Consider the following 27,504-nt stretch of genomic DNA (forward strand, 5'->3'; position numbering starts at 1 on the left):
AGGCATGCTAAACTTGCTAATTGGATGCTAAGCATCCATTGCGTGTTGGTTGCATTAGCCTTGTAGTTCCTGAGCAAAACTAAAGTAGTATCCTTTGGACACCAAACATGTCTTGGCTGACATTTTGTGGTAACCATGTTAATTTCATTTTTGGCTAAACTATTGCTTATCAACTACAAAGCAAAAAAAGAAAAACAAACCAACCAAACTAACAAAAAAAATGAGACAAAGATAGAGTATTTTATAAAGCAGGATTTTTAGCTGTCTGGCTAATTTAAAGGAGAATTCCTCTGTGCTTTTAACATGTTTTAACAAATTCAGTAATGCAATCAGAGTCAAGCAGCGTGGTTTTGTATGAAATGCTCTGTTGTAGAGAAACTTAACTGTTCCAATGCTGAGCCACATACCACAGTGAATGACTGCCCAGCAATGGGCCAGAAATGGTGATTTTGACTACATTTAATGGCCCAAACTGGTGTCAGGGTTGTGAATCTGTTTTGCAAATGATGGTTTAAAAAAGTGTCTGAGAGTGACGGACACCTTATTATCATAATTCTTACTAGTATAATAATTAGTCTTTTTTTATTGCTAAAATGTGTAAGGGCACTGTTTAAATACACAAGGTGTTTTAAGTATTGTATTCTGCAGAAAAAAGGACAGGCTGAATGTGGGTGTGGATGTGGCCTGGGATTATGCTGTATTGACATGCTAACAGGAAATTGTTCACATTGGTGGTGATAGAAACATTCAAAGCCTTTGAAGCCTTTCTGTAAGCTATTATTATCATGCACTGCCTGATTTTTATTTATTAAATACATGCAGCACATTGTAATGCAAAATAGTGCCCAAAGAAACCGTATATTTTTTAATTTACCTTATTATAACATATAAAAAGTCTCATGTAGGTTCACTGGCTGTTTTGGATAGCACAAAGTGTCTATATTTGTGTTAAAGATGTTACGGCCCCTAGTTCCTATCAGCACCACACAGAATCACTCTGAATGACTGTTTGCATCTCAGCAGTAGAACTAGGAATTCTCCTTTAAGCCAAGAAATTTCAGTAAAGTCCAGTAAGGATGTCCTTCAGCTCTGCTGCTATTTGACAGCCTTGACGTTTTTCAACGGGAAAATCCTGCTTTATAAAACACCCCCCTTTTCACATTGCAACATGTGTGTTACTAGGAGGAGTGGCGAGCGGCGGTTTGATTGAAAGGATGCGCCCTACGGTACAGTACTTACGTCCATATTGCTGTCTAGTGATCCCGCACTGCTGCGGCGGCCGCGCTTGCCTGAGCGGGACATGCGATAGATCAGAGCAACGCTCAAAAGAAATAAATAAAAATCACACCACAGCGTGATAGATAGAGCAGCATGTAGCCTGCCTGCCTACAGGGGGCACTAATAAAAGGACTGAAGTCACACATCAAGCTACGAGCACTCAAAACAACAGGTGGACGCGCTGTAGAGGGAGGGGAATGAGGCAGGGCAGAGATGTTTACGGGTCTGTTGGGGGGGGGATAGGGCAAAACAAACAAACAAAAAAAAAGCAGGGATTGATTATTCTAGCACTCTTCTAGCCTAGTATGAAATTAAAAGCAGCTAATACCAATCTGCACCTAATAGGAGCCTTAATAAGGACTGTAGATTTACCTTACCTAACAGTATTACCGAATATGAAGCTGGAAGGAGAAATGACAATAGAGAAAACAGGTGCATTTAAAGAAGGTGTTATTATAGCTGGTGGTTCTAGAAATGGACTGAAAGGATTCCTTTCTCCATCCTCCGTCTATAAGTACACATCGTAGCAACTGTTGCGAGAGACTGGACAAGCTTTACAGAAAATGGCCATGGCCATGTGTGCTAATTGCTAAACTCTAATTGTTGTTTCTGAAAAGCCACTAATGCAACGTCATTGGACAGCTGCACACATTTTGAGAACACTACATGTCAATTCTGTCAAATCAACTAAAAGATGCCCACATTGGCTGAGTGATACAGGAATCAGTTCTGTTAACTGTACAGTTATTTATGTGAAAATGATTTGAAAATAGAATTCAATGGCTAGCCAGGACCTCCACAGCTTTAGTAGCATACTAGTTGGCTGATATCCACACCAATGACATTAGGAAACTGAATATTTATGGGCACATGGCTGTAAACTGGTGTAATCCCTGGGAAATCTGTTTTATTATCATGGAACATGTAGCGGATAATTTGTCTTACTTAACCTAAATTAGACACTACCTAAATACTGCTATTTACTCTAATCACTATTTAGTTCAAGAGTATTCTTTTCCTCAGGCATACCCTTTCCAACTGTTGTTTCCAACTTGCCTAGTTTCAATGAGCTACAGCAATATAATCTATCTTAATGGTTTAACATCCAACCTCCATTAGATTCCACCTAAATTAAATTGAATAAGAACTGCCCAAGTTCTGTAAAGCTTGCAACAGTCACTACTAAAGAATGCATGTGTAAGTGGAGCTTGAATAGGACAACACTACAGTCTGTAAACCCTTATGGCTGCACGGATTATCTAGATTTCTCCATGGAGGTCACCTAAATTCTGATCTGATCCCCATTTAAGTACACCAAGTTCTCCGACATGTGAAAACCAAAACACATAAGTCTTGTGTGTCAACCTTCCAGCACCACAAAGGAGTGTGTGAGCAGATAATTATTACTGCATATAAACAGTGCCAAGCAGAGCGATCAAACCCTGCAAGAGAATTAGGAATGTTGCCGCTTACAATAGCTCTAATTTGTTTTTTGTCTCAAGCAGACAGGCTATTTGTTAGTAATCCATGAGCTGGGAGTTGACATTAATAAGGCATTATTAGGAACACAGTAGTCCCAAATGTGTAAAAGGTGCTTATTGTCACCACCTCCATTTGTACATTTGCACCCCATGTCATGAATAGAAACACATTCATTAGCCCGGTATCATCCCTATTCTCAGTTTAGTTCATTTCTTGCTCTCTGCCAGCAGGGTTACATTGTGTTCTGGCTATGCTAATAGAAAAGCCCCTGCTAGCGCTAATTCGCACCTTCTTGTTTCTCCCACAAAGGTGATTATCATGTCAGCGTGAAATAGGGCATATGACTGGGTGTAGAGAAAGCTGTTGTGTCTGAATTGGAGATTCATCTGTAGAACCTAGATGGCTAGCAGCTAATAAACTCGTGTCTGTTAGCATCTTGTATAATATGTACAAAAATTCAACACACAGTATATGTGGACAATCCTGAAGAAATGATTCATGCATGATTCAGGATTCAGCCAAGATCAGAGTTCAGAGTAGTTTGGTTTAAAATGCTCATTTACAGACACTTACCCACTTAGAATTGTTCATAGTGGTGGTGACAGGAACCAAACGTCTGAAGTGTTCACTTAAGAAGGAAAGCATTTATATATATATATATATATATATATATATATATATATATATGAACTTCTATGTAGAGGAGCTATGTGGATTACTGTTGGATAGTGAAAAAAATACTTATATTTGTGTTGTAGACATCACGGTTTCCCATCATCTCCACTATAAGGGAACCCAAATTGTTAAAGTGCCCATATTCTACATTTTACAACAGGTCAATTTGTTAGTGTGGTTTTATGTTTCAGAACAGTCATAATTAGTTTTTACACATTTTACACCTTCTCTTTAAACCTTACTTACTAAATAGGATGCTTTCGGCACTGTGCCATCAAGATAGATGAAGAAGCTGTGCTGTTGGATGCTGTATGGTGCGGCATTCAAAAAGAATTCATGAGAACCGCACTATGAATGGGCAGGGCTAAACTGCAGTAAGTGGAAATATGTAAATGAAATTGACTGTTTTTACAGCATAGGTTTAGTACTGCCCGACTAACACTAGCAATGCTCCTGACACTAAGAGGGTGAGTGTCCACTCCTGGAAAAGCATCATGGCTTATTTACAGCATAGTTTTATATATAGGCTTGTGAGAGAATGGGCTAACAGTTTTTACATACTACATCAAACAAGCAAAGGAAATTCAGTTTCCCATACTAGAAGCCCTTTACTTGATTAAATTAATAATTTCATATCAAACCACCGAATGACTTTGTTTACATCTCAACTTCTGAATTATGCAGAGGTTTTGATAAACCTGTGAAATTCTCCTTGTGTGTGCTGAGCCTTAAAAGAGGCTTTTACTCACTAGAGTATATGAGATTTAGGTTCCCTAGGGCCTAGCTAGCATAGTACATAGCTATCCATCCAGAAACCTCCGCATAAGATGACAACAGATATGTCAAACTAACTAAGGGACACATTGGTCAGACTATGTCAGAAAATGTTTTGAAGCTGAGGTGATCAGCACCCCACCTTATCCCCAACTCATTTCAAACGTATCAATGCTGGGGGCTTTAGCCTACTCTAGCCCACGCCTGGCATCAACCATGGTGCCAATAGGTTAATGTTTATCTGCTGCAGAGAGTACTATTTTATTGTCAGTACTTCTACTCTACAGGGACTTTAGCTAAAGCTGTGGGTGTGCATTTGCACATCTGTGTCAGCAATGGGTGCAACTTAAAGTAGCTGAATGTATTCATTTGAAGGGATGTCTGGAAACATTTGGACATATATTGTACTTAATTTAAACTGCACTTTAAATGAAATGCTGCTGGCTCTCCCAGTCTGCAAATGGATGATGTTGGGCTGAATTGTGACACGGGCATAGAGTTTAACACAAAAAACTTTGATTAAAGCAAAGTTCACTGATATTGAACTAAGTGTCCTTTGTTGTTGAACTTTACAACTTTGCAGGAAGTTGGACATTAATTAGAGGACAAAAATGCACGCTCCACTTGCATGAGTCAAGGTGCAATTTAGACGAGGTGTACGCTTGAGATTATTCTTAGCGAGAACAAGAACGGCAGGGTTGGGTTGACCTCTAAAATGAATTTCTGCTCATTAAAAGTGAGAACTGGATTCTCCAATATCATATTATATGCGCAGTTTATTGAGAGACCCCTTTTCTCAGTGTTTAATAGCCAGTTTACATTATACACTGGGGGTCACCAACTGTCTTTTAGGAGATCTCCTGCATGTTTCACCAGCCCAAATGTTATACACTATATTGCCAAATGTATTTACTTATCCATACATCATTGAATTTAGGTGTTCCAATCAATTCCATAGCCACAGGTGTATAAAACCAAGCATGCAGACTGCTACCGCAAACATTTGTGAAAGAATGGGTTGCTCTCAGGAGCTCAGTGAATTCCAGCGTGGTACTGTGATAGGACGCCACCTGTATCCAGTCGTGAAATTTCCTCACTACTAAATGTTCCACAGTCAACTGTCAGTGGTATCAAAGTGGAAGCGATTTGGAACGACGGCAAAATGACAGAGTAGGGTCAATGGACGCTGAGGCACATTGTGCGCAGAGGTTGCCAACTTTCTGCGAAGTCAACCACTACAGACCTCCAAACTTCATGTGGCCTTCAGATTAGCTCAAGAACACTCCATAGAGAGATTCATGAAATGGGTTTCCATAGCCGAACAGCTGTATCACCAAGCACAATGCAAAGCGTGGGATGCAGTGGTGTAAAGTGCGCTGCCACTGGACTCTAGAGCAGTGGAGACGTGTTCTCTGGAGTGACGAATCCCGCTTCTCCATCTGGCAATCTGAGAGACAAGTCTAGATTTGGCTGTTGCTAGGAGAACGGTAGTTGTCTGACTGCATTATGCCAAGTTTGGTGGAGGGGGGATTATGGTGTGGGGTTGATGGGGTATGGTGAAGAGATTTTGGTCAATTTAATGCTCACAACTTTGCGGGAGCAGTTTGGGGATGGCCCCTTCCTGTTCCAGCATGACTATGCACCAGTACACAAAGCAGGGTCCATAGCAGGGTCCATCCAGACATGGATGAGCGAGTTTGGTGTAGAAGAACCTGCTTGGCCTGCACCTGACCTCAGTCCTGAGTCCTGACCTCAACCCGATAGAACACCTTTGGGAGTTAGAGCGGAGACTGCAAGCCAGGCCTTCTCGTCCAACATCAGTCTGATCTCACAAATGCGCCTCTGGAAGAATGGTCAAAAATTCACATAAACACACTCCTAAACCTTGTGGAAAGCCTTCCCAGAGGTGATGGAGCTGTTATAGCTGCAAAGGGTGGTTTGACATCCCTCACTCTATGTCACTCTAGTTCACATGAGTGTGAAGGCAGGCGAGCGAATACTTTTGGCAATATAGTATACATCCCATTCAGGTAATTAAGCTAATGAAGGCAGTCAGTGGATGGGTAAGATGGGCTGGTTTGGAGCAAAATTTCATATAAATGTAAGCTTGTTTTTCTTGTCCTTAGCAAGAAATGCGAGTTTCTCAAAGCTAAGGTTTCAGTAGCTAGCAGAATGGAATTTTCTTTGTTAATTAAAGGATGTAAATGATTACAGACAGGGAAAGTGAAGGGAATCTAAACCTATGAACCTGCTGTGCTTCTCAGACAGCATTAGCACAGCATCAAATACAACCATAACAGCTGTTTAATTAAGGCTTAACACGTAGAACACAGAGTAGCAAAGCCAAATATATAATAAAGATCTGAATTTAGACAGATATAAGATAGACCAGGAATGTCAATAAAAGCTGGAAAACAATAAACATTTTGAAAATAAGCATTTTTATGTATGTAAGTATGTATGTATATGTAAGTAGCACTTTTTATAAAAGCGAGAGTGATAGGATGTATAGTGCTGATTTGTATGTTGGCAGCCTTATATGCTATACCAGCCTTATATACTATACAGTGTCAATGATAAGTTAACATTATGGGTATGGTTATGTCTCATTGTCTGGGCGTCTTCGCGGTTTTATCTTTATTAATGATCCTATGTTTAACTGTAAAAAAAAAAAAAGAAAAAAAAGTGAGCTGCTTAGTGGAGGTGACTATTGACCTCACCTGCGTCTGAAAGGTCACGTAAAGAGCTGCTGAGAGCGCTCCTCTTCAGGCCCTCCCCAATGGCGTAGCTATCGTCCAGGCTGCCACGACTCAGGTTACCATTCCCTGCTTCCTTCTTTAGCCCTGAACTCTGGGAGATGCTGGGCCGGACCACGCCTTTCTGCTTCTCCAATTCAGCTGTATAGAGGAACACACATGTTTGGACAGACACACACACACACACACACACACACACACACGTTTCAAATGCATGTCCAATGAGCAAAAACAACTACACCTCGTACTCTCCTGGAAATGAAAAGCCTTTACTGTTTCATGGCTATAGCTTTGATTTTGCAGATCATGTTTTGCGTTTTGCTGAGGTGTAGCCACAATTTCATTTTGGGGAGCCTGGATAGAGACTGAGGTGGTCAGCTAGCCTATGATAGGACATAGGAACGACCAGCAGACACAGCCGAGCAGCACAATGCCATGTTTATATGTCGCAGCTAAAGAAAAAACGTTATTGCATTGGTATGTTCATAGCTGCTGCTGAAAACTGGTGATTTTAGGAGAGCTGGCGTTTACTTTTATGGCTAAAGCAGAAATGAAGACATGAATATAACTTACTGAATAGAAGGCAGGATAAGGGCAACTTTTAGCTAAGGCCTCTCTATTGTTAACATGCACTATACCGGTCTGGTGTAAGCTTGTGTGAGAGATTTTTTTTTGTTTTCTGCGAGAGGTATTAGCACCTCCTGCTTGGCTACATGATTACAAATTAGTGTTTAAGATTTGTTTTTGACTTCTCAGGTGGATGGACCGCTGCTAGAAATGAAGAAAAAAACATATGATAAAAAAAAACTATTTCTAGAGTCCTTCTTCTTACAATATACAACCCTATGTGTACATTCACTTAGTACTAAAGACTGCTAAAGTCATTAAAGTTGCACACAGCTGCTAAAAAAAGAAAAGTGAGAGGAAAAAAAGACAAGTTCAGAAGTTCATGTCCTACTGGCGTGGGTCTCTAAAGAGCACTGAGCGATGAGGTAATGAAGACAAAGGAAAAAGAGAAAAAGACCCTTACACTCAATTCTGTACTTCTCCATCTCCTGCACCTCTGCGATGGACTCCCGCAGGTCGTCTGTAAATTTCTTGCGGTCCTGTGGGTTTGGAGCGTTGAAGTTGATCAGAACTTTAATGTCGGCGCCTGGGATGGCTGAAGTTAGGCGCACACCATTGGGGTAATCTAGAAAAGAATGAATAAATAAATAAGGAATATTAATATATATTACGAATGTTACTGATCTTCACATCACTGTGTGTTAAGTTCAGGTTAGAACTAAAACTAAACAGCCCACCCAACCTGTAAGCAGACCCCCTGGAAAGGAAATTCTGACTGTTCCACGGTTTTGCAGGCAGTTTTGAGCACCCCAGGATTAAAAAAAAATCAAAATACACAAGACAAGACAGTACAGAGGAGAAAAGTTGGGGTCACTTACACTGGTTTTCGAAGAGCAGCACTTGCATGCCGTAGAGCGAGAAGGACTGCCTGAAGCTGTACGTCACAGAGTTCTTCTTCTTCTGGAAAATCTTCGTGACCTGAATCAAAAACGTGGCAGACACTTCAGGAGCCCATCTGCTGCTGTTTATCCTCTGGAGATAACTCTCCACACCATAGAGCTTAGCAATGTCTCCACATTCGTTTACTATGTAAGCTTTTGGAAAGACTGTAAGCTTTTGTAAGAGAGAGTGAAAACGACTTGGATGTCATTAGAATAACCCAGAATAAGAACAGCCATGATGTTGCTTTTATGAAATGGCAGCAAATAATATATACAGCCATCTGCAAAAGTGTGGGCACCCCTGGTTCTATTATATATAGCAATTAGAGATGATCAATTATGGTTAAGGAACCATAAGTAGAAATGTTTATGATCTTTCTTTTCATAGGCAAAGACCGTATACATGCTAGCTTATTAAAAAAATCTATCCAATGTAATGCCTAAGATACACAGAGGATACTTTTTAAATACCAATTTCAGGCAAATCAGCTCTGTTGTTGCTGGTTGTCATTCAGTGGGCGTCCCACATCACAAACACCTACATTATAGAGCTGAACATTCAGACCTAGTCTTATCTAAGCCTGCACTAATGAGGCAGAAACGGTACAGACAGGCTGTTCTTACCACCAGGAGGTCATTGAAGAGGAAGATTTCTCTCTGGTGGAGGCCGAGTTTTTGAGGCTTGTTTGGGTCGGGCACCTCAAACAGACGGCAGTAACACACCAGCCTGCGGTGAGGTAAAGATAAAACCTGCAAGAGAGAGAGACGCAGCTCATGATAATCAAAACGGCTTTAAAAATAATATGTTAATGAATAAATAAAATGCCATTTGATTAAAGGTTACAGTTACTGTGGCTTTATAGGACCTACATTAAACCTTACAGGTTTACTGGACCTAAACTGGAATTTATAGCATATTTATAGCATTAGCTTTATAGCAATCTGAATCTTATAGCTTTACAGTTTTATAGGCCCTAAATGGATCTTTTAACTTCACACAATGACAATGAAAACATGGATGTTGTGGTTCCATTCCTTTCCGCCAAAATTGTCAAATCTGCAACTCATTTGATAGACCCATCCACTTCTCCTAGACCAAGCAAGTCTCAGAATGCCTTCATTGAGCTTACAGCGCAGAAGCAAGAAGATTTGTCCTCTAGATTCCCAGTTTGTCTGGTAAGTCCAATGTTTCAACAGTAAAAGTACAGTTAATGGAAGTTCCACTACAACCCAGCTACTTCATAAAGTGTACAGAAAGTGCGCCTTGTAGGTCCTGCAGACGACCGGCCTCTGTCAACCAAGGATGTCAATCACTTAATTCCTAAGTGTAACCCTGCCTTCTCACAATATAACAGAATAGGCGTTAAAAACTGGGGGTAAAATGTGCCAAAGTTAGCACAGGGAAAACTAACTGTTGAAATTAGGACTGGAGATGAAAAGACAGTTTAGAGGAGAAAAATTAGCTGTTTTGTCATTAAATCATATGGAGATGGGCAGAGCTATCATACTGCAACCAGCCAGTAGAGGCGCTGTGGTTGCTTCACTTTTGAGAGGCGTTGCACTGTCCATGTTTTCTGCGGTCACTGGCTTCACACATCTAAACTGAATTTTATTGCTTTACATGACCTAAACTGGACTTATAGGGTATCTATAGGTTTACTCAATCTAAACTGTATAGCTTTATAGGAAATTAGCAACCTTTTAGCATAAATATTTTTTTATGTTAAGACCTAGCTGGGTGTCACTGAACTACATTGAACTGCATATTGTATTTAACACTGATATGTACAATATTTCACTTTGGCAAACAGAAGAGAAATGAAAGCTAAAGTAAGAAGAGCCAAAACTGATACTTACACATCCAAGGCCATGGTGAAGGGAGCCAATCTGAAACACAAAGACCAAAAAAAAAAAAAAACAGAAAAGGTATGAGAATAGGTTAGCAAGAAGTGATCTCAGCAATCATCCCATGTGCACTCAAACCTTTCAGACATTTACACCACCTTTAGACCAAAATTGTTGTTTAGGTAAAGAAAGACACTTTAATGAACATGAAACTGAGTGTTGATGCAATGTAAGTTATGCTATAAACCTAAGTCTTACTTAAAACGGGCCATGCAGACACCCAAGGTCACCATGCCCAGGGCTACATCATTATTCATAATCTTGATTTCAGAAGAAAAGTTGGATGAGCAGGTGTCTACAAATGTATGGCCATATAGTATATTAGACAATTGCTGTAATAAAGGATTTTTTTATATTTCATTGGAAATGCAGTGTGAAAATATGATAATTTCATACAAATGTTTTACAGGTAGTATATGTCTCTCGGTGTGGTTACAGCAGAGGCTAATAAGGAGCCAAGATGCCGTGCTTTGCTGCTCCAGGAAGCCTCAGTCAGCCTAAGCTTAATTACAGCAGTGATGGTGACCGCAGACAGGGGGCCTCAGTGTGGTTCCTTCATTTCAGCTCTACAGGAGTCCTGCATTAGCGTCTCCTCTGAGGCCCCATGGCGTTAAAGGTAAAGGCCCACAAGGGATGGAGTTGTGTGTCACTGTAAGTCATGTGTACACTTTCCATTAAGGCTTAAATGGTAATTATTACTGTCCCCAAGCCCGCAGTGGCTGCAGATGAACTGCATGGAAGACGCTAGCAGCGGGTAATGAAATTAGTGAGACAGTAAAGTCCCTTCCTGAGAGGATGGCTGAAGGAGCAGGCAAACACTAGTACAATATACATGGATTTATGCTGAACTTTGAAAGATGTGGAACCCATGTGGAATCACCCAAAGCCGCCTGACAGACGGTCTCAGGATTGCTTGATGTTCACTTTTCATCCAAATGGCACCAAATGGCAAACTTAGGTCTGTGTATCCTTTTTCAAGACCCATTTTAAACACACCTTAAACCAAAGAACAATTCATACATCTAGCATCATTTCTATCATCTTACCCTGATGCACACCTGTTTTTCGTCTCGTTATGCAAGTGATATAATGTTTTGGTCTGTGCCCAACCATGACATATTTTCTGTATTTGTAGCTTTGGCCCTGGAGCTCTGCCATAATCAGCATTCTTGCTTATAATAATAATAATAATAATAATAATAAATTAGCAATATATACTTTTACAGCATATACCTTTAAGCTGAGGTTGTGTCAGTAAAAATATTGTGCAGATGATTCTTAGACAGAATTGTTCCCACATGCAATGACGGACGACTTCACTCTGTACTGTGCCACAGTGGGAAAGCGGAGGAAGAGCTTTCAGTAGATCAGGACTGATCTTAGAGTGGCTTTGCTGGCTCTCTGGACAAGCTAATCCTATTTACCACTGCACAAAGAATCAAGCAAAGTCATGCGGCCTGACTTTCCAAGGACTGCACACCCCCCATCCCCCAAACCAGGGTCGGCGACCATGAAGGTCTAAAGACAGCAGGTTATACATCAGCCCCACCAGCAGAGGCATTAGTAGAACAGATAAAGAGGCCATACTGACTTGTGCTCTTATGGCCTCTGTGTGTAAATAATGCTGCCTGTCAGTCTGCTATGACTAAGGGAGTAAGAGTATATCCCTGAGTATATCCCTGTTCTGTACAGTAGGGATGTGCTCAGTCTCTGTATGCCTAGAGAAAACAGGAACAAATTATTAAAAAAAAGTAATTAGCATTGTGTTGTTAGGTAATTATAAACAGACTTGCTTGTGTTGTTTCAGAGATTGTATGGTATGGTATAGTATTGTATGGATTCTAAGCACGAACAAAAGTGCATTACATGGCTAAAAGAGTAGCCATTCCAAGGCCTGAATTTAGTCTGTACTTTTGTAGACTGCTATAACCTCCACAATAAACACAGACTGACTGGTTCACAAGAATTATCCTTTTTCCATCCACAATTGTCAACTGCCAGATAATATCTTCATTAAAACAACAAAAGTGAATGTTTTTCTTTGGAGTCATACATGTACATCATGATGTTCTGCCTGGATCCTGTGTTAGCTAGCTGACCACGGAAATTAACAGCTAATATTAAAGGAAGAACATGCGCAACAACATTAGTGCTTTTATCCTTTTCATTAACTTTTCACTTACAGGTAAACAACAAATCTTAGACTTGGAAAAGTAACACTGAATATACTGCATCTGTGAACTTATTTAGGGCGTGTTTCCAGTCTTTCACTTTATTTACATCCAAAATAATTGTCTAAAAAAATGGGCTGAAAATGTGATGATGAATTCACATTTTCTATTACCAAAATTTCAGAAGTCCACTTAAAATTTGTGAAATGTCAGGGTTGTAAATCCTTTTTTCTAATTTTACCCATTTTCTACCCATATTTGGAAGGCCAATTACTTAACCCACATTAATGTATACTCCCCTATCACCATTAATGCCCCAAACACTAGGAGGGTGAAGACTAGCACATGTCTCCTCTGACACATGTGAAGCCAGCCACCTCCGCTTTTCAAACTGCCGCTGATGCCGGAAAACTAGGCAGCCGACGCGCTCAGAGGAAAGCATGGCTCCCTAGCTCTAATAAAACAGCTCTACATTTGACATAAGAAAGGAAAATGTATAAGTTATGAGCAGCTCCAGATGACAACTGCAGATGCAGATGTAGAAACGACACTCACCGGCTTTTTCCCAACAATGAGTTTCTCCACTTTCTGCACCTGCGACACATGGTCCTCATTAGTCCTGAGCTCGCGCTTCCTGATCCGCTCATAAATACCAATCAGCATCTCACGTGGAATGTCCTCTCCATCATCAACCCCTACAAACACAATCAGTCAATAAATACAACTTATTTATGACTGAGAGGTTGTTTATTCAGTAGATACAGATACAAACACACACCACAGAAAACTAATCAATACCAATCAAAGTGGAGAAGACAGTCTAACATCAATGGGGGGGGGGGGTCTGTGAGCTAGCATTAATCAGTTTATTAATGGCAGAGCTCAAGCATACATGATGATATTACGTTTATGACAACTGATGTTGAAGTCAGTAACCAGTCAGTAATCAGTTCGCATGATATCATTTCTATGGGAGTAATGTGTGGTCATTTGCTTTTATTCATTCTTGGCAAACATTAACATGATTCACTGACTTCTTTACAAGCTGTTAATACAGACACACAACTGGTTAATAGCAGGGCTTTCAGCTTTGGTTAAAGTGTTGCTCAGCTCATTATCTCGTCTAGAGCAAACACGTTTTTAAAATATTCGCTTTTCCAATCACAATCTCATCTTAATTCAAATAATCTATAAAGAGAGTATAGTATTGTAAAAAATGAAAATGAATAGAACAGAAATTTAAAATCGGATGCACCCTTTGGTCTGATGCACACCATGGTCTTTCCTGAGACTCTTTTTTTTTTTTTTTTCCTTCATTAAAAAACCAAGGTCGAACTGGTATCGAAATCTGGCTACATCCTTTTCCAGTGAATTAAGGGGGGGTGGTAATCCCAGAAGGCAATCACAAATGGTTGGAGTTGGAGTTGTGACTTCTGGGGTTTCTTTTGTTAGACAGGTTTAACTAGCCGTTATTTGTAATTAGTGCTCTGTAGAATCACAAATCAACTCGATTATTGACCTCACAATGAAACATTTTTGATAATTTCTTAAAATACATTAAATACAGATGAAGCGAATTTGATAGAAAATCGCCTAACAATGTCTAACAAGGCCTGACCTGTATGTAAGTTCTCTTAGTCGACAAGTTGGATGTACAGGCATATATACAATAAAGCTATAGATGGGGCTGCTTAGTTATTATTGCATAACAAAAGTTTGCTAAATTCCTCTATAGTACTTTTATTCATCAGTTTAATAATCCTGCATACAATTCTGTTCGAGTTTATAGGTCAAGCATTAGCCTCATGGTAGCACACTGTAGATTCCACCTGACGGCCAACAAGATTCTTACCTCGCAGGTTCTTCACAAAGTCCTCCAACTTCATCTTTCTCTCTGGCTTTACGTTGGGACTGTACATGTCTGTGTTGAGGAGGATGATGGCGAAAGCCAGGATGAAGATGGTGTCAGGGTTTCGAAACTGTCGCACCACGCCAGGGTTACAGATGCAGTAGCGCTGGCTGGAGAGAAAGTAAGAAACGAGACATTTGCATAATTACACTTTTTATGGCCTCTGTTTTGGTCAATAAAAGGAAGCTGTTTGGACGAGTAATCTAATTTACACATTACATATGCCAGAAATAGCATATATATATATATATATATATATATTTGCATAGCTGTCAGTGTAATAAACTACGTAAATATGTCTGTTAACAGAAATATTTACTTTGAGTGATGCTAACTGCTAAGCTTCAGCACAAATGAGAAGAAGCAAACTTTAGATATCAAACAGTTGGCATTTAGAATGAGGGTGGGAGAATTTTGTGGACCCATTCTTCTACCTGGTTTACGGTGCTCTTGGGAAGTAAATGTTACTGTTATTGTTGCCGTGCTTAAGCACTGTGCACCTTTAAAGCAATAAAAGCTAGAAAAATGAATAGACACACACGCACACACCCCTCACTCTGAACTGTTTATCTATGCAGCCTTCGGCTGTGGTGCATCAGTGCAGTCTCAGAGCCGCACTGAATGCTGGGACATTCACTGAGGCGAGACACTGTGCTGTTAGAACAGATCGAAGCATCTTCTCTATGGGCTAGAAAATGCACCATACTTCAGAGTGAGGGGAAATTTAATGAAGGCAGGATGACAAAATGAGTCGGAAAAACACTTTGCCCGTTTTGACAGCAAACAGAGATTACGAACAAGCCTCTTTTAAAGCTGCCATTTTTCTTGGACTGCTGATAGCAGAAGCTTGAGGAGGGGAAGTGAACGATATTCTAAGATTCATGGGATGGATTTTTATCTACATTGGCAGTCAGGAAGAACTGCTCAGTTACTGCTCCAGTTTTTTTGGAATAATCACTGACACTCTAAAACAAGTGGCGGAAACTAATAGTATCTGTCGGTATTTTGCAGGTCTCGACTGCCTCACATTTTCTTAAAATGCTTTAACTCAAGTCTGCCTACAGTGTGTATCATGGATTAAAGCAATTCTGTGAATTATCACTTTGTGGAGTTTGCCAATGTAATGCTGCTACCAGCATTCATATTTTTCCAGTCTTCCAGGACGCTAGTTTTAGATGGTCTAAGCTGGTATTTTTAAGGCCAAGGTAGTGAAAAAGCCAGGTAAAAGCCATCCAGGTAAAAACACCCAATGCTTGTGAACAAGCTCGAGCCAAAACACACATCTGACCAAGCTGACTGTTAAGTTGGTCAAAGAGGTTGACCAGCATGGTCATATTAATAAACCAATGTGGTCGGCCGGTGAGTCTGGTCGTAATGGTCAGCCAACATGGTCATGCTAGTGTCCATAATAGTCACGTCACTAGCGTGGTCATGCTGGTCAACTAGCTTATTTGTGTTGGCCATGATGGTCAACCAGCTAGGTCAAACTGATCGACTTTTTTGGTCAATCGGGCCATTGGTGGTCAACCAACGTGATCAGACTGGTCATGCAAGTCAACCAATATGGTCGTGCTGGTCAAGCTGGTTGACTGATGTGGTTATTCTGGTGGACCAACATGATCAGGCTGGCCATGCTGTCCAACCATCTCCATTGTGCTGGTCAAGCTGGATTAGCAACGTAGTCATGCTGGATGGCCAGCGTGGTCATTCTGGATGCCCATGAAATGCAGTTCAACTAGCTTGATTGTGATGGCCAAGGTGGTCAACCAGCTGGGTCATACTAAGTGACAAGCCTGGTCATGCGGCAGCTAAACCTGTGTGACATGTACACATCTTAGAGATTTAGAGATTATTTTTAACGGTCAGTATACCTATTTACCTATTCCTTTATGTTACCTGTAAGCCTCGATCAGCCGCTCCACCTTCTGTGCTTCTCCCTGAACCCGGATGTGAGCTTGGAACTTTCTCAAGGCTTCGTCCAGCTCCATACTGGAGAAATCCATCTCATCCACCACACAGCTGCGCACAGAAAACACACACACGCACACAAATCAGTAACTATCAAAAGATTCCTTATAATAGGTTCTTTAGGCATGTAGCACCTTGAATTAATACTGCAATTAAGACTGCATTTTTATCACACTGCTACATTTTTGGATGATTTATATTAAATAAAAAAAACATTTTTACAAAATTTGAATTTATTGTTTAATGGTGAATGATGTTTTACAATGCTATTACAGTGCTTGTCTTATTTCTTTGTTAAACTCTGATTAAATGTAATGAAATAAAGGCTTAATGGCTCAACAAGCTTTCCCACTGATTGCGACTTGACTGCTAGCACTAAACGCTCAACATGTCAGATTAACCACAGACACAATTAGGGTGTGACAGTAATCAACCACTTACATTTTGATTTATAATAGGGAAAGGGGATCAATTGCACATCAAAATATCAATCTAGATCTTCTGGAAGTCCTAGACAGAGGTCTGCATGGGCAAAATACAAAATACTTTCTTTGCAAGCTACTAACAAAACACTATTTTCAACAGTTTTTTTTTTCTTATGGTAATGACAGCTAATTGATAACTGACTTCTTTTCTGAATAACTAATCAATCAGCATAAATGTAATAGTCCTTCATTCTCTACCACAGAGGAAGCTTACCCAATAAAGTGCTAAGTTCGTGCTACGCTGTGCTACATTTCACAAAAACACGTCTCCCTAGCATGATATCTGTCCTGTTTGTGGCCTGACACTGGCTTTCCATATCAAGAACAATGCTGCATTGCATGTCTTTTTTTTAAACAACACTAAACACATTTAAATCCACAAATGAGACCTTGGCAGTCATTCTGTCTCTCTGACATTATTTCTGCTATTTGAAGACAAAACTTAATAATTATAATTCAGTGTCCCAAAAGGAAAGACAATCGCAATGAATTTTTCATGAGATTCCATCTGGAGGGCTTGTTTGTTTGGATAACCCTGGACGCAGAGATGAAATCATTTTATTTGGACTTTTGATATATTAAAAATGAAATATGCCTGGTAGGATACAGTTTGCAGCCAGGGAGACTGCAGGATAAATGCATCGATGGCCACATTATTAGCTAAAGTATCTCTTGTATTTACTGATGCAGCAGAGTATGGTGCTGTGGGTGAGGTGTGCATACAAAATACTGCATCCTCACAGTGTTTCACACTCATGTACTGCTGTGTTCGTAAGTTAGATACATGAAAACTAGAATTGTGTGTTCATACGGCACTGTACTCAGGGACTCAATGGACAAAACCAGTCAGTGTTGGTTGGTTTGAGTTTTTGCAAAAGTCAACACATGAACACCAATTTAGTTTATGGCAGTTTTGTGAGGATTTGATTGCATTTGGCATTAGAGTGTTAGTGAGGTCAGGATGTTAAATGATCACCACCCCACCTCAGCCCCAACGCATCCCAAAAGTATTGTATAAGGCACCATGATTCCAGTGAACACAGCTCCACAGCTCAATGTTGGGGGGCTTTACACCCCTCTAGCCCACACCTGGCATAGTGCCAGTATGTTCATGTGTATCTGCTCCAGAGAGTCATATTCTATTGGCAGTACTTCTCTACAGGGACTAAACAAACTGTGTGTGTACATGTGCATATATGTGTCAGAAATAGGTGCCAGTAAAAGTAGTTGTAATGCATTTATTAAAAGGGATGTCCACAGACTTTTGAACATATAGTGTATAGGGGCTTTCTTACAGCAGTGACGAAATACCAGCAATATTTTGTACCATTCAATGTGCATCTTATCTGCAATGCAGCTGTGCATCTGGGTTATGAGTGCTGCTGTATATGTTTGTATATGTTCTTTGCACAACTAATCTGATTCACTCTATACTCTACACGGCACGTGTGTGTGTGTGAGAGAGAGAATGAGATACTAAGAGCGGACTCACTCCAGGACGTCTCGGTTAAACTGCTTCTGTCTGTTGCCCAGGAACTCGCCAATCATCTGCCGACTCAGCCCTTTTCTCTGCAACAAGAAATGTGCCACACCTACTGGCGTGTCCGGGACGAAGCCACGCTCAATTAGATACTGGATACCCTTCTCTGGCTTTCTGCAAAAATCAAAGAGATATATATTAAATATTATATATTGTAGGTTACTTGCACATCACCTGTCATGTTTCTCCATGTTTGATAATATCGTTTCCAGCTTTCTGAGATATTTAACTGCACCATATTAAAAATGCATTGTGGAACCCTTTATGTGTAAGAATGTTCTGTTAGTTGAATCAATCAAAACACCAACTCCAACAGTTCAACACTCAGCTCACAGACCTTCAGCTACTGGAGTTATCAGTATTACAAAGTCTAGTATCGCAACAACCATTTACAAACTACATTTTGTGCAGTGCCAGTTTGAGTGCAACAGTGTAGATATGCACAGGCAAAAAATGTGTCAGAGCAGCTCTTAGACCTATTAAAGTTAAGCATGCTTGTGTCTGTGCTTAGCAAACTTAATTAAAAGGAACTTAATGGCACAAGGCAAAGAGCAATCAAATCCACCACCATCTAAGATTAGAGGCCTGCTGCTTTAAACAAAGATTTAGAGTCACAGCCATCCAAACAAACACACATGCACACACACAAACTTGTTTTACAGCTTCATCAGGATGTGAGGGTATGCATGCATTACAAGCTACATGAACCTATATACTACTACCAAAATAAAATGAATTCTAACATAAAAGTAAAAATAAAAAAGGAGCAGCAAAATAAATAAATTGGTTAACTAAAGGTCATCAGGCATAGTGTTTCCCAGAGCACCACCGTTTACCTATTTTGATGTGGATCTGGGTAATCGGGCCAATAGTGCCTAATGACCAGACAGCGTCATATGCATGCAAATACCTACATGGTACCGCAATATAGCCAATTTCAGACCAAACGGTATCCTCCAATGAATATGCATGCATATATATATATATATATATATATATGATATCATTTTGTACCTCGTTATATGCGCACTACACATATTGCCTGCATCTAATGACAATCTTCTACGCCTAGCTCTAAATCATAACCTAATTTTTCTGTTTTAATTTCAGTCCTGCAAATGACATGTTCCTGCACACACAAGCACAGACAAAGGTCACTAACCAGTGGTTTTAGACCAAGCAGTTATCCAAACAGCATGCAATGCAATCTCATTTCAAACACTTGAGAATCCCAGAATGAATATGTATGCTCACAAATGATTCTTCCCCCCAATGCACTGTGCTTAAAAAAGGCAGGCTTGTTTATCCACGGTTTAGCTTTGATCTTTTCATCATTGCAGAAACAGATGGTCAGCTTTTGGATGTTTTTTTTTTCTGGTTGCTGGTTTACTTTGTCATTTGGCCTAATCAGCCACTTTAACTGAACTAAGTGTGTCTGTTTGATCTTTGCAGTTCTCCTCACAGCTCTGATTGGTGTTAATTATATGTAGGATAGAGAGGAAATCACTCACTTTATACACACACACACACACACACACACACACACACACACACACACACACACAGGAATCGCACTGCTTCTGAATAAACAGGCTGATAGGATTGTAATTGGTTAATATAAATACACACTGTACTGTAGGTTAAAGGTTAAGGTGATAATTGAAAAGTCTGGAGTTTCTTCTCACAGCTAACATCATGGTCTGATTACTGCTAATGAAAAGAAGACAAACACAGAAGACATCCAACACATACATCTCTCTATCCAAGTCTATTCAATTCAATAAGCAATATCTGAGTCACAATATTGCCAACACATCATTAAAGTAAGAGAGGACATTTAAAGAGAAACATGAAACAAGGAACACATGTAAAAACAGCACTTTACAGAAATAGAGAAAAGACTATTTCATTGGGTAGAACGTGTGTATTTGCTTAAAAACACACTAATATTAGAATACAAATAACAGTTAAGGGCCCACATCATGAGAAACCCAATTTTCTTCACTTTTTTAGTCTGACTGCTTTTTAAATGAGGCTCAGTACAGAGCAGCACATCAGAACTGGGCTACTTAGTCTAACTAAAGGAGGCGTGTTCCTGCAGGAACGTGATGTCAGTGTATGCCCTTTATACCAGCCTTCCTAAAGAAGAGATTATGTGCTTTTTGAGTAAAGAAATGCTTACTGCCCAAATAAATGTAAAAATACAGTATGAGCATTGAACATGATTTTGCCCTCTACTTACTTGTTGAACAGGTTAAGCCCAATGCGGTAATGCCTCTTGCGGATGATGTCATTGCTGAAGGCCGGAGAGTCCCAGCTGTTTCTGGTCTCTTTGTGGTAGGTCTGCTTGCTCAGGGTCTGCTCCCTCAGGCTGTCCCGTGACGATGACTCAGAGCTGCAGTTGATGGTGTCGTTAGAGTTGGAGGTGCTGTTGATGCTGTCGTTGTCTCCGTCTGAGAAATCCGACTCAGACTTGCTTTGCCTGTTGGCCGCCGTGCCGTTGATGGCCAGGTGGCTCTCCAGCTGCCTTGGCCGATGGCGCTGGGGGCCTTCTTCATCTCTTGAGGGCCCGCGGGTTGGAAGGCCGTGGGAAGAGCCGTGTTTTGGACTTCCTTGCTGACTGCCTATGCCCCTCTCATAGGCGTTTTGCCTTTTTAGTGAACTTCGGTCAGACCGGTCACTGAGTTCCACTGAACTGTCACTAGGGGGCTCTATGGTCAGCAAAGGAAGGTGATCCACCCTCAGCCGTTGTTCCTGACACTCTAATGATGGCGTACTTCTGCAGCTAGTGTCTGTGTCCCCTTTGTCGTCTTTGTGGGCTTGGGCCCAGTAGTCCTGGGACGAATTTAGGGATCGCAGCCTAAGGTCAGATTCCGTACTAGATGGCCGGTCCAGTGGCTGTGAAAGTGGAAGAGGGGGTGAAAGTTCTTCTTCGTCAATGTAAAGAGTCACATCGCTGTATGAAGCGGTCATTTCGTCCAGTTTGCGGTGATCACCGCTACTATGTGAAGGTTTGACCTGGTAAGAGGCTGCAACCTCTCGTTCAAGGTCACGGTCCCGCTGACCCGGCTCACCTTGGCCTTCGTCTCCATGCAAGCTTCGACAGTTTAAAGCATCATCTATAGACTCTGCCAAAGACTTAACCTGCCTGGAAAAGGCGTCCTCCAGCTCTGTAATGGCGTCTGTAAAATCGCTCTGGGTTGTAGGTGACTTCATATTAGCCGGAACCATTTCGCCACACTCGGACTGCACCAAAGATCCGAGCTTAGAGCCATCGTCGGTTACTGAGACCTGTTTGCCCTCGAAGTAGGAGCTGTGGACTTTCTCAGGTCCTTCAAAGGAAAACTGCATCCTCATATTGGACAGAACAATGCGTCTGGACATGCGGTTCTCCGACATAGAACTCCGGAGGCGCTCAAAGTTTTTGTTCATCTGGTACTGACGGAAGGCCGTCTGAATGGTGCGGGCCGCATGCCGGGTTATGAAACGCCCCCCATACTTACGCTCCAGCATCTCCACCTGAAAGACATAGCCAAACACAAAAAGGTTAAAGCACTGCTGGGTGCAAAAGATCTAAATTTCAGTGTAAATTGCAACAAGCTGCAACTAACCCCTCAACAACAGTTTTCTTGGTTCACTTGTGTGGAGCACTGTATGTCCTCTATTTAAACCCAAGTTTCCCAACCTGATAAAAGTCACCTTGCGCATTTAAGGTGGTAGTAACTTCAAGCTCCTGCAGATGGCGTTACATGAGGATACCACCGCGTGCAAGCCTGCAAGATGACTAATATTTTGTCCGGTGAGCTTACCCATACTTGTGTACATTATTCATTCTGTATAATTTTGTGCTACAAGGCTAATACAGCTGACACACAATGGGAGCTTTTTTTTTTTTTTAGCAATTAGCATTTTGTATGACCCATATGTATTAAAAAAAGACAACAAAAATGAACAAAACCCAGCTAGTACCTTTAAGCACTTTTGTTTATTTTTCCTTCAGATAAAGGTAAACATCTTGCTCGATCAGTAGTGAACGGCATCAGAGCAGTCCTTTATGAAAAATTAATTAAATCCAGACTAATAAGGCCTGGAATTCTTGGTTAATAAATACATTTTTTGAAAGTGAAATTTAATTGATCTATGGCCTAATGGCAGCCATTATTTGAGCTATTTTTGCTATTTACCTGGCACTGTCAACCTCCTGAATGATGCATAGATGCCTCAGACTGACTTGAAAAGACCCCCATATAAATGCAAAAAGCTTTATGGCAAGTGTTTGATGATTTAGGAATGTGGCATGCATTATTCTAATAGGAGAAGTATTAGTTCATCCAATCCATTTATTCATTAGCCCCATAAGTTAAGTGCAAAACTTAGGAAGCAAACTTCAGGACAACAAACATGTCCTAACATAATACATGTGGAGTTAAAGACTGTAAATTACACTAAACTATATTATAACTCCACTCAGTCCTACCCTGCTGACACTTCGGAGCACCTCCAGTCCCTCCGGCTGAAGCACAGGCAGGACTAATCTCATTGCTCTGCTCTTCGTAAACTTACACACCTGTAGCCCCTGAATAACTCTCACACAGCAGGAGTTACGAGCTGGTTCTGAATGAGTGTGTGCATTCAGTGAGCGTGTGTGTGTGTGTTCAGCCACTTTGAGCTGAGGAACACACACCAGCCTGGGGCTACACCGTTGCGTTCCACATTAAGAAAGTTAGCATGGCGACCCCTGACTGTGTGTGCCTAACAATGACACAGCTTTAAAAGCTTCCCCCAGCACTGCTTTAGAAAAATTATTGGTGTAATGTGGAGCACAGTAACATTTTACAGTAATTACAGAAATATGTTTTTCAGTAACAAACTACAGTACATGTCCAAATGTGTGTGGACACCCCTTCTAATGAATGCATTCAGTATTGTCTAGTCCCTTGTCTAGTTCCTATAGAGATGTATAGCCAATAGAATTAGCACCATGTCTAAAGGCAGGTGTGGGCTAGATGGGTATAGCCTCCACACAGTACAGCCTCCACACAGTGGGGTTAGTTTTAACCCAGAGTTGAAACTAAGCCTCCCAAGTCCATAACACCCCCACATGAATGCAAAGATGGTTAACTGCTTAGTCTTTTTATTACATATCCATCAGTAATGTACAATAGACATGACATTAGTAAAGTGTAAATGTATTTTGAACTTTTCTTTTGCATGTTTAACACTGCCTCTAATCACGGAGTATGTTTATTTGGATGCAGGTATTTTAATTCATTACTCATTCATTACTAATTCATACTTAGTATTTTGTTATTGCTGGTATTTTTAAGTAACTATCTTAACACTGGCCATACTTTATAGGCTACTTCAGCAAATTTATGCAAGGTTAAGGCAGTCTAAGTATTCGTGTTAAGTTACTGACACTATTCTTTACTAAGGCCTTTCCTAAAGGTTTTAATACATTTTACATACAATTACATTTTGAACTCTAGGACTGTTTAAAGGAAAATAATATTTCAGGCATAAATACTTGACAAAAGCCCCAACACATGCCAGCTATTGTACACATAAGAACAGTCCATTATCCAGTCATCCCGGACTGTGTCTAGATGTGACCTAAAGCTGCTAAAGCTTTTCTGATGAACATTTGTCAAACGCCAATTTGGAAAAGCTTCTCATTGGCAAGGTTTGATTTAAAAACCCTGTCTTCTCAGATTAGAATATTGACCAGCTCTGGAATTCAATAAACTAAGTTGACTTACCGAAGAATATATATTCACCACAGTCAATATACACACACACACACACACACACACACACACACACACTCAGCATCAACACAAACAACTTCTACAGATCAAATCTTCCTGACCTGTTTGTCCTGGAGGTCAGTGGAGAGCTCATAGCTTTCGGAGAGCGATCGTGAGCGTTTGATGGCCTCCTCCTCGGCCTGTTTGCGGAGAATGGACTGCGAGTGCTGGAGCTTTGGCCGGCGCGGCCGTGGCCGGACCTCGTGCGTGTAGAGGGGCTCGAAGCGCTCGGAGCTGAGGATGGAGCTCCGAGTCACCGGCACTCGAGCGTATTCACCACTGCTGTCCAGAGACACTGCAGCTTCAGCGCCAGCAGCCTCACCCTCCACACTGCAGGGGAGAGAGCGAGAGCGAGAGAGAGAGAGAGAGAGAGAGAGAGAGAGAGAGAGAGAGAGAGCGCGAGAGAGAGAGGGTGAGTGAAATTAAAGAGCCCATATTCTACATTTGTTTTTGTGTGGGTTTATGCGGTCATATCTAATCATATAATCATATAATACATTTATATCTACACACACATTATAATGTGTATTATTTAATATCATTTCATATTATTTAAAGACACTGATGCTTTTTTAAACCATGACACTTTTTAAACCAAGATCCCAAACTTTTGAACATTAGCATGTATCTGGGCTAATAAAGCTGACCTTGGACCCAAGTGTAGAGGAAGTAAAGCTTTACAGGAACACACACTGGCAGAGTGGAGGAAAAGGAAGTACCGTACTCTGTATGTATATATTTACAGCCATTCAAAACACACCCACACTGTACTAGTGATGACCTGTCAGTGACATCTGTCACGCAGTGTTCTGTCATTATTACTGCCGTTACTCCTGCATATTATACATACGATTAAGCTGCTGGTTTTGTAATGGGGATGCTGACGTAAGTAGCTTTACAATAAAGGATGTCATGTGTGTGACTATGTGTATTGACCAAACACTTGTGCAAATTCCTTATACATGTTAACTAGTAGAGTGGACATTAAAAGAGGTCATTAGTTTATTAGCACAGATGCTAGCTAGCATCAAGTCCATCAGAGCCTAGAATGCGCCGTTATAAACCTCCAAGTCATGCATTATTGTATAGCCTATTCATTTTTTTTCTGTGTCTATTCATTCATGTGCGAGTTCCCAATATGAAGCAGAGTACAGAATGACGCCCGACTTCAGTGGCCTTTACCAGAAATATGACTGGAAATAGCCAGAGGCTAGTCAACCTATAAAACCAACAAACACTGGAATGTCTAACCATAAATGCAGAAACGTTTGTTTTGTGAAGTAGAAGGATGCATTACACCCTTAAAAATGAATGAAAACAAATCTGTATCCAGTTTTTCCTCAACTGTTGGCTGTAAACTGGCTAAGTATAGTAAAGTGAGCAATGACGACAGAGCTGAAAAGCCTTGATAAAATGTAACAGTACTACAGCAATAATAACAAACAGCATTTTCCCCAAAAGCTCCCTGAGAACCCACTATTTCTGGACTTTTTTTGGACCTGACCAACACAGAAGATATTTTTAGGTGGTAGTTCCCATCAGTACCAGTCCCAGTCACTGCTTTTGCTAGCTAATTCTCTGGTCAATCGCTGTAGTGCAACTTAGCTGACCCAGATTAACTACAATAGCCAGGTAACCAGCTAGATTAAGAGCTACTTGGTGAATATTATGAGTAACCCTGATTCTGACTCTGAACAGGCCGTCAGTCATAGTGGTCGTGCCCAGTGGCTGTAATGCTTTTGATAAGAACCTCATTTACGTTTTGAGAGCATGACCGAAAGCTGCTGAAAGCACAGTTTGCCTGCACATTACTCATGCAACTCGACACACATGGAAAATTGTCCATTGATTGGCTTGTGGTTCACACACACTGTGTTTTACACACATACAGCAGAGACTCAGCTACCAGAATGCTTACACAGCAATAACACACCATCAATGCAGTACACACACCATTACGGCCACTAAAACAACTCCTACCTGTCAAAGAAACACTGCAGTCAGTCAGAAGGAGTGAGACCCTTTCTGGTACCTGAGGTCACGTTTAGTAACACCAACACACACACACACACACACACACACACACACACACACACACACACACACACTTCCTCCACGCCTTCTCCACAGCTGTAATTGGACAGAGGGTCAAAGTACAGTACTGTAAAAAAGCCTTATTTAAAGCTACCTGGGCAGTAAGCGTGCTTTGCCTATACAAACACACACACACACACACACACACACACACACACACACACACACACACACACACTACACAACATCACAATATGGACATTAAAACAGTGAATCAAATAAATACATAATGTCCCTTGATTTGGTCTTTGTTCAATTCCATCAGCAGCACACTCTGAAGCAGCCATTTAAATTATGTATAAGCTCTAAGGGTCCACAAAACACCATTAAAATGATAAACCTAGCATTTAACCAACCAGGACAAGGAAATGGTTCTAGAGAATTCATTGAGAAGATGTACCACCTAATAAGGTTTGCTGTGTAAGTCAGACACTAGAGGGAGCTCCAGAGGAAAACAAATGGCTGGGTTCTTAAGAAGCTTTTTGTTTTATTTTTTATTATTATTATTTTTTTTTTACAAACAATATTATAACATTCACATTTCACATGTTTTTTTTTTATTTTAAGTCCAGCCTGCAAGCGTATCAGCTCACCAGCCCATGAGCATTCAGTTGCAGTGATGTTAGCATCTCACTGCCTAAGATCTGTCTGCAGTAGAAAACAGATATACTGGTGATGCTGGAGTTTTTTGTTTTTATGCAAATCACCCTCCTACTTTCCAAAGTAAACTGCAGCTGTGTTCTGTAATAATGACAACAGTAATGTGAGTCTACAAAACACAGAGTCTGCTGCTGTGCACCACAGCACTTCGTAGCACAGTCTTAGCATTAAATAAAAAGCTAGCCACAAAGAGCAGTGATGAAACCCGCTGTGACAGATGGATTGTTCTGAGGCGTCTAAGTAGTTAGCAAGCTAAGGTAGTTACCCACCAGAGACAGAGACAGTAGCCTATCTAAAGCTAACGAAGTGGGAACTGTAGCAACAATGGCAATGATAGCTAGCTAGCTTCTGTGTTAGCCAGTTATTTAATGATTATTTATTAATTTAATTTAATTAATTACAATCATAACTAATTATCTCCATCAATGTCTATTCATGTCTATTTCATTTCTAAAAAACTGCTACAAGTGTTTTGGGAACTGAGTTTTACAG

General features: G+C 40.7%; 1 protein-coding gene across 7 annotated transcripts in view; it reads right to left on the reverse strand.

The window, feature by feature from the left end:
• Positions 1 to 27,504, reverse strand: part of iqsec1b (IQ motif and Sec7 domain ArfGEF 1b) — a 286,544-nt gene that overhangs the window by 8,815 nt on the left and 250,225 nt on the right. For 6 of the 7 annotated variants that reach the window (XM_072666404.1, XM_072666403.1, XM_072666407.1 and 3 more), the window contains 12 exons: positions 24,321 to 24,588; positions 20,694 to 21,970; positions 18,404 to 18,565; positions 16,355 to 16,477; positions 14,402 to 14,568; positions 13,105 to 13,244; positions 10,331 to 10,360; positions 9,098 to 9,223; positions 8,411 to 8,510; positions 7,996 to 8,157; positions 6,930 to 7,106; positions 1,240 to 1,289 (listed from right to left, as the gene is read on the reverse strand). In XM_072666404.1, coding sequence (XP_072522505.1) covers positions 1,240 to 1,289; positions 6,930 to 7,106; positions 7,996 to 8,157; positions 8,411 to 8,510; positions 9,098 to 9,223; positions 10,331 to 10,360; positions 13,105 to 13,244; positions 14,402 to 14,568; positions 16,355 to 16,477; positions 18,404 to 18,565; positions 20,694 to 21,970; positions 24,321 to 24,588 — 2,782 coding nt within the window. The remainder of the gene's footprint in view (positions 1 to 1,239; positions 1,290 to 6,929; positions 7,107 to 7,995; positions 8,158 to 8,410; positions 8,511 to 9,097; positions 9,224 to 10,330; positions 10,361 to 13,104; positions 13,245 to 14,401; positions 14,569 to 16,354; positions 16,478 to 18,403; positions 18,566 to 20,693; positions 21,971 to 24,320; positions 24,589 to 27,504) is intronic. The other variant, XM_072666408.1, reaches the window with a different exon arrangement.

This window comes from Salminus brasiliensis, chromosome 21 (assembly GCF_030463535.1).
Source record: "Salminus brasiliensis chromosome 21, fSalBra1.hap2, whole genome shotgun sequence".
NCBI lineage: Eukaryota > Metazoa > Chordata > Actinopteri > Characiformes > Bryconidae > Salminus > Salminus brasiliensis.